General features: G+C 49.9%; 1 protein-coding gene across 1 annotated transcript; it reads right to left on the reverse strand.

Annotated features, from left to right (window-relative positions):
* Window positions 1-977: 977 nt before the first annotated feature.
* On the reverse strand, window positions 978-3862 carry LOC144168619 (uncharacterized). The gene is made up of 4 exons (XM_077697566.1): window positions 3389-3862; window positions 2545-2780; window positions 1534-1779; window positions 978-1108 (listed from the first exon to the last, which is right to left on the reverse strand). The coding sequence occupies exons 1-4, from the start codon at window positions 3860-3862 to the stop codon at window positions 994-996; spliced, it is 1071 nt and encodes a 356-aa protein (XP_077553692.1). The 3' UTR covers window positions 978-993.
* Window positions 3863-8190: the final 4328 nt, after the last annotated feature.

Genomic DNA, 8190 nt, shown 5'->3' on the forward strand with positions numbered 1-8190 from the left:
TACGAACGCGCCTTATATCCTTGACTCATTCAAACTACGTCAAGAAGCTGCTGATACAACGCATTCACTACCACCAACTCCCCAAACACTAAACGTTAACGCAATACACCCACCCCCTATGCGACGCATTTACTCGAGTCCCCCTCGCAGAGAGATGGGCCCAATTTTCTCTTTCTCACCCCCCCCCCTCTCTCTCTCTCTCTCTCTGCATTCAACTTCTGTAGCGACAGATGGCGCCTCGAACAAATAAGCAAAAACGAACGACAAGCATGTTCTCGCCTCCTAAATAAAAAAATTCCCAGTAAGACTTCTGTGGGCTGCCGAATAATTTCAAAAGTCTGGGTTTCTTCAGCCCGTGCCGAAGGCTCGTACACTAAGGCGTTTTCGCATTTGCCAGTTCATTAAAAGAATGCCGATTCCATGGCCGGCAGGTAAACCCATTACATGCGTTGTGCTCAGTGAAGCTTAAAGTAAACATTCAAAATTGGGCCGAGTGTCTATTGCAGGTTAACAAATTCTCTAAGCAGCTGCAAAGCGAAGTCCAGTGTTCCTTTTCCAAACATGGTATTAAGAGCCCCGTGGCCGTCCCAGTGGTGGCAATGGTCTTACCTTTTCCCAGGGCTACTTCACCCACGCAGTAGCGAAGCGTAATCTTCGGCGAGGAGAAGCACAACGCCCCAGTTCAGCTACGGAAATATGCCTGTACACCATCGCTGTAGGGTGAAGCTGCAGCATGAGGAGTATCATCAGTGCCTAAAACAGCCGCTCACTGCTAGTGCCTTACGTAAACAAAGGACATACAGTGTGTACGCAACCACCTGTCCCGCTCCATTGCCGTAATGCGTAAGTTAATGGTCGGGCCACAGCGTAATTTCGTAAGTACCATTTATTACCATCGACCATCATTTCACACACAGCGAGACTAGCGGCATTATAGGGCAGCCATTCTCTTGCGAACAGTGAACGGTCACAGAGCAGTAGGCCACGACGTCTTCACGAGGTGTCGCCTTCGACACAGGTCCTGTGGCAGTCGTCTATTGTGTCGAAATGGTTAATTCCGGTTACGCACTGGTTCCCTTGCAGCGTTTTCGCGTTCGCTTCCAGGCACCTGTGTCATAGCGAATAAAGAACTCATAGTAACGTTTCACCTCGTAATAACGGGTCTCGCGCTTTGTAAATGCTTTAGTTAGCCGGTTTGGCTGCGCCAACCATGCACAGGGTACAGTGTTACAGAATCATGCTAGTAAAGCATACATTCATGCATACAAAGAGTTGTCCGATGCTCCAGTACTGGTATGTGCCACCTGGTAACTGTGCATCACTTTGCTGTTTAACAGCAGCAGTTGTGGGGCACGTGCTCGAGCAACGGAACTTAAGCCCAACGCTGTCAGGTCTCACGGCATCAACCAGTACTTCGATCTTGACGTATGATGAGCACAATGAGCCCTTTTTCGAACGGGAACTGGTTGACGACGATACAGCACCGAGCGCGACGTATGGAAGCCCTCGCGAAGGCCACGCATTATGCATCACCTGAAGCCTCCGTCGGAGCCGACGATGGCGAAGTACGGGTAGCGAAGCTGCTCGAGGGCGCACACCCTCGGCTCCGGCTCGTGACAACAGCTGAGCTTGTCCGTGGGCTGCAGGCAGCTGCTGCGGCACTCGTCCGCGCTGTCGAACAGCGAACTTCCCGGGGCGGGGCACTGGCCTAGCGGGAAGCCCCACTCCTCGCAGTCCGTGCCGTTCGAGAACCACCGGGTGCCGTTCAACGCCACTTCCCTGCTGTAAACCGCCGAGCGCAATGACGTGTTGCGTCAACGAAAACACTTCGCGAGTCTGGCAGAGAGCAACCAGTGTTGTTTGCATAGACCACTGTTCAGTTCATGAGAGGCCTCCTCTGTTCTGCCGTCATCCGGGGATGATTGACGGAAGCTGCCGCTGCAGCGAGTCCGCGTCACATTCCACCCACGGGGGATCGGCCAAGAAGCTGACATTTGTTTCCGTATAGCAGTTACGAATAGAAGCAATTATGCTGGCTCTCGTTTCATTTAGACGCTATGACGTCACCACACGTCACGCCTATAGGTTTCATTCGCCGTCATTCGCCATCACAGCATGATTACGTCGGGCTCCGCGGGAAGGCGATACTTGCCCGTGCTAAGCACATGCTGTGTGTTGGACGTTCCAAACTCTACCCCGCCGAACGCAAAGTAATGCCCCGACTCCAATGTGAGTGCAGTTAATAACACCTCTGTTGACACCACCGTTGAGAATTGGGTTGACACGGAGCAGACGACGCACGCCGGTGTTTTGTGTTCTGTGGCGTGCGAGCGCACTGGCACAAGCGAAGAAATTGACACCTAACTTTTCAATGAATACCATCTCTAGTAACACCGCAGATCCCCCCGCCGGCGCTCCGCTGTGCTGTGTTGGGGGCTTATCCTGGATAACCTTTTCGGAAGATGCCTTAGGTTATGGTGACTGCACATGCAAGACACGAAGGTTCCCGTTTCATGCACACGACGATTTTCTCGGAGCACTCACTCGTCGCAGCGCGTGAAGAGAGGGGCGGAGAGGCATTGCCTGTCTGGCCTGGCGCTCTCGACGCACGTGCGGCGGCACTCGACTAGCGAGGCGAATCGGTTCGGGCTCTGGTTGCACACGTAGACGGTATCGGGCGGGGCCGGCAGGCAGGAACCCTGGTCCGACTCGAAGTACACGCCGCCCTTCGGTGGGTTGCAGAAGGAGAATCGCGGGTGGCCGCACTTTGCGCTGACCACCTGCGCACGCGGAAGCGTTAGGTATATATTAGAACGTGTACAACAGCATACCTTTAGTACCTCACAAACCACGCATCGGCATACATTTAGAACGTCCGTGGATGCGCCTACTTAGTTCAGTTCACGAAAAATCGTCACATGGTCTAGTTCTTCATTTCCGATTCTGGTCTTTGAAGGTTTGACGATCGATTGTACGCAGCTTTAGCGAAGATTCTGACGCACTTTTGACGCAGTTTTGATGTGGAAAAGCTTTGCGCTTCTCTCAGCTTTCTATATGAAGGGATATTACGTTTTTACCACGGGCGATGCGGAGACACAATTTGATCTTTAACTACAATCGCCACGCAGGTTCCAGTAGAACATGATACGGGAGCCTTTCCCAAACACTGATCACCGACATATAAGGAGGGCTTTCCGGAGTACGTCCTATTCCATGCAGAGTTCCGCTGCTCAGCTGTCGCCATGATTTAATAAGTTATTGAATCAATAAAAAAAATCAATCAATCAATCAATCGATCGATCAATCGGCTGAACCAATCAATCAATCAATTAATTTTAGTGAACGTTCGAGCTGCCATATCTTCACTACAGGCACGCGTTATTCGTACCGTCTCGGATGGAGCAGCTCTGAGAAGCGGGTTTTCCCCTGCTCGCACGTCCTCGTCTTCGAAGTCGTACGTGTGCGGCGACAGCGCAACCACGTTCTCCAGCTCGTCTCTGCTGTCGCGGTTCACGCCGGCATCGCCGTCGGCGGTGATGACCCCGACGGGCCAGGTGCCGGCGTCTGCAGTTGCCGGCAGCTGGTGGAAGACGGCGGTCGTAGTGGTCGCCACCACGAAGAGGCCCAGCGCGCTGGCGAACGTGAGCCGGAGCCACACTTGCGGTAGGCGCCCGGCATCTTTCGGCGGGTCCCGAGGCGGTGGCGCCGCGGTGTCGACCACGACCTCTGCCGAGATGCTGGAGGCTCCCTCGACGATCGAGGCGCGGTCCCAGTCAAGACGCGGTCCACGCCCAGACGTGGTCTCATCCAAGCTTCGCGACGGCGACGCAAGAGGTGCGAGGCTCCCTCCCGTCTCTGACATCTTCCTGAGGCAGGCGGACACCGTTCGCTGCCGTGTTGTTGTTGGTGTAGTTCCTGATAATTAATGGCGCATACCCAGTCAGGGGATCGGCCAAAGGTCAGTCGTTCAACCGAAAGAGCTTACTGCAGGTGCATTAGTCGAGGAAATTAGAAAAATTTGGAAACTTTGAGGAATTGAGTTTGAAAATCAGTCCATAATAAGATAAAACAAAAAAGGAAATAAATAAATAAATAAATAAATAAATAAATAAATAAATAAATAAAGAAGAAGAAGAAGAAGAAAAAGAATCCGTGTTTTTTAATTGAGCTCCTCCGGTATTCGTGGAAGAGTGACGTTATGCAGTCGCGATTGTGCGAAGTCACATTGACCAGCTTTCCCTGCCGAGTGTCCAATCTGAATTTCTACCTTCACCGCGCACGCATATAGCGCCTACGGCCCATTGCGAGTTTTGTCAAGAGGAGGAGACAATTGAACATTTCCTGCTGTCTTGCCGGCGGTTCTCCTCTCTCCGAAATCGATTCCTGGAGGTTCCCTTCCGGCGCCTGGGTCTTTCCTTGTCTGTGTCGAATTTACTGTCATTTGGGGCATCGGGTTTAGGTTTCTGCCACGGAGATGTTTGTCACGCCCTTCACGCTTTTATTTCACAATCAGGTCGCCTACCCTGTTAAAACAAATCTCGTACTTTCTTTTTCTGGTATGTGTAGTATCCGTTTTTACTTCAGTATGTTAAAGTTTTTTCTTGGGTTCTCAAAATTGTTAACATCACTTCCCTCACATTCTCCACAGCTCTATTTTACCCTTAGTTTGAATTCTTAACCACTTTACCCAGTCTGACTTGGCCAATCCCCCAGAGTTGGTACGCGCCATTGATTTTCGGTACCAACCAACCAACCAACTTCTGCTTCGTTTTCTAGTGGCGCGCTTCGCATGCGCCTGGGCTGGTGGCAGTTTTGAGAGGCAGCGCTCAGCTCAAACACTGCCTGCCGTAATACTTCTATACCAACGCAGCTTAGCGTTAGACTAGCACTTTCTGTCGGCTTGGCTAGCACTTTTTCAAACGAAATAATGTGTTACAGATATCATACTCGACATTAGCTAGAAATGACAAAAAATTAAGAAACAGCCTCAACACATGCACGAAGTTGGCAAAATGCGCTAGCTACCATGTGGTCTTTAAAACGTCTTTGCCCCCTGCTCATGATTCAGGCATTTGTGCCGATAATCCTTGGATGCAACTAAATACAAGTACATCTAAACAAAGGCAGTAGCGCAAAAGAGACAAAAAGGATGCTCTGACAAAGAAAAAGACGGATAGACGCTGTTTTCTTTGAATTATGACTACCGACGCGCCCAATCTAACATGTTCATCGAAACCACAAGCACTTCCTGCCAAAGATAGCTCTGCGGTACTCTCACTTGACTTGCACAAGGCTTTTGACCACTTATCACATGAGGCGATCCTCGCAGCCATTAGCAACCTCGGTATGGGAACCCGATTTTATATCTATATCCACAACTTCCTTTACCAACGCACAGCCACTATCAAACTCGGCCCCATACAATCCACGCCTTTCCAAATAGCTAATCGCGGGTCTCCCCAAGGGGCAGTTCTTTCGCCACTACTTTTTAATATTACTCTCATTCCACTAGCTCACCAGCTCCTCAACATCCTCGCACTTCGCAGCACCATTTACGCAGATATCACCCTATGGGTGCCACGTGGCAGTGATAACCAGATAGAAGACACCTTACAAACTGGGCTTGACCCCGTCCTCACACACATCACCAATCTTGGCCTAACATGCTCGCCCACCAAATCTGCCCTACTTATCATTACACCTCCCAAAACCCACCCTTCCCCCCAACCGTCAATACGACTACTTGCGAATGACAACCCCATCCCCCACAATCACGAGCTAAGAATCTTGGGGCTAACTATCACACACAACAGATCTACACTCCCCACACTTAAGTACATTAAAGGAGCCATGAAGAGAAAACACAAGTTTGGTTCATTCGAAAGATTGCCTCGTTAGAACCATACCCTCCTCAGACCTTTTGTCCCCCCACAGGGACATCGGTTCACAGGCGACGAAAACTACAACGGCTGTTGCAGCGGAGAGAACCAATGTCCCTCTAGGAGGACAAGGTCTGTGGCGCCATCTACCTTGAGCTCGGCGAAATTTCTCTTTCCCGCTCGGAGAAAACATGGCGGCAATCAGCGCCAGCACGTTTTATGCGAGACGGCGAGGTAAGTCGCTTTATCGTTGGTCATAACGCTTTTAATTTAAACAAATTGCAACGGAGTGTAAAGATTTAATGCCTGGAGAACACATTGACACAGTTTCGAGAAAAACATTGACTTTATTGGGACCTTCGCAGCTAATTAAATTGTGTCCTCGCACAGGGACATTGGGTTCATGTGCGTGTTTATTTTGAAGTCAGATGGCCGACTAGCACATTCTTTTTTTATGAAAGTTTACCAGTGGGGATTTAATTCTAACTTCCCTTTGCTTTGTAATTTTGAAGAGCGAGGGGAAAGAACCACCGTGTTTCCGTTTCGTGCATTTATATTTCGGTTCCCTGGTGCAGTGAATCACATTAAACCTCTCAAATGTCGCTAGAAAAGCACAGGAGGAGTTGCCATACCCGATGAAAATAAAAGGGAAACTCGTTCATCGTGCCACACGACTATTCAAGACCCCAGAAACACCAGAGGATTCGGGTTGTCAGGACGAATACAAAACACCGAGTGGTCAACAGTGCAAGGACAGCGGAGAGATTAAAGCGAAGCAGAAGACAAAGGGAGACAGTGCCTTTGAATTCAAAAAAGTCCTCAGGACTGAACAGCGAACGACGAAAGCAAACTCCTGTGAAGATCAAAAAGAACTGCTGGCGACCAAAGCGTTTTGCATCGACCGGCGCTGGTGTATTCATCGGTTGGAAGACTCATCTACGCGAAAGGTTCAGCGGCTGCTCACCCAAGCAACAGTTCTACACTTCGTCGTCGTAAGAAGCATAGTTATCATCGGTGGAAGTAGAAGCGGCGATGCCCGACACTGCTTGCTTCTACGGACATGAATAACGTGTGCACGCCACCTGGAATGCTGCCCGGACATGGACTTAAAATTATAGCCATCTCCGCGCGGGGGAGGATGTTGGAAGAGGTGACGCCTCGCATCCCTCGTGCCCACCATAATCATCATCAGCGGTATGTTCCACTAAAGCACTCATCGGAATGGGTCACGGAAGCTCGTCCCTTTCTCCACAGCCCTCTTGAGTTGTCCGTAGCCCGCGTAGACTGCTTTGTAAAACTTCGATACCGGGATGTCTTGGTCACTGGCATCACAAAAGCGGTCCTTGTGCTCTTGGTTATAGCCGCGTCAAAACTATAGAGTGGGTAGACAACTCGCGATATCAGCCAGAGGTTCTCGCGTATCGCATTTATCTGCACTTGCGTGCCTCACTACTGTACACATTCCCGATCGGGTACATGGAGCGCAGTCTCTAACAGCAATCACGTATCGTGCCCTGACAGGCTTGCTAGCCCCGTCCGTGTAGAATGCAGAGGACCCCGAATGGGAGTTACCTTATAGTTCATAGCCATTCCTTTTAAGGGCTCATCCCCACACGTGCACACCTGATTGATTGCTTGCTTGCTTGATTGATTGATTGATTGATTGATTGATTGATTGATTGATTAATTGATTGATTAATTGATTAATTGATTAATTGATTGATTGATTGATTGATTGATTGATTGATTGATTGATTGATTGATTGATTGATTGATTGATTGATTGATTGATTGATTGATTGAGGGGTTTAACCAAGGAGGGGTTTAACACGCCGACGCAACGCAGGCGATGAGGCGCGCTGTAGTGGAGGGCTCCGGATTAATTTTGACCACCTGGGGATCTTTACCATGCGCCGAAATCTCGTACCAACGGGCGTTTTTGCTTTTCGCCTCCATCAGAAAAGCGGCCGCCGCGGCCGGGAATCGAACCCGCAACTTCGTGCTCAGCAGCGTGACGCCTTCCACCGCGGCGGGTACGCACACACCACTTATGTGTGCCCTGGATGCCCTAAGGCCCTGTTTTGAAGAAACTTACTGCTATAAGAAGCAGCTTTTATCAAATACCAAATATAGCCCATGTATGCTTGTGCAGCCCATCGTGTCACACCTTACGGACAGACGTATAAATTGGACAGATTTCTGAACGGAGTGGCCTAATAATGCATACGTACTGATATCTTTTTTGCATTCCCGGAAACCGTGAATTGAAGAGTGCTGGCATTCTTGAATGCATGGTTTCCGGCACCCTCAT

Source organism: Haemaphysalis longicornis, unplaced genomic scaffold (assembly GCF_048455015.1).
Source record: "Haemaphysalis longicornis isolate Haplotype H1 unplaced genomic scaffold, Haemaphysalis longicornis Haplotype H1 scaffold_2, whole genome shotgun sequence".
In the NCBI taxonomy this organism is placed as follows: Eukaryota; Metazoa; Arthropoda; class Arachnida; order Ixodida; family Ixodidae; genus Haemaphysalis; species Haemaphysalis longicornis.

Coding starts and splice junctions, on each gene's coding strand:
- LOC144168619 (XM_077697566.1), bottom strand. CDS start 3,862: ATGTCAGAGACGGGAGGGAGCCTCGCACCTCTTGCGTCGCCGTCGCGA. Junction 2,781..3,388: donor GAGCTGCTCCATCCGAGACG/GTACGAATAACG, acceptor CCGCGTGCGCAG/GTGGTCAGCGCAAAGTGCGG. Junction 1,780..2,544: donor CTCTTCACGCGCTGCGACGA/GTGAGTGCTCCG, acceptor GGTTTACAGCAG/GGAAGTGGCGTTGAACGGCA.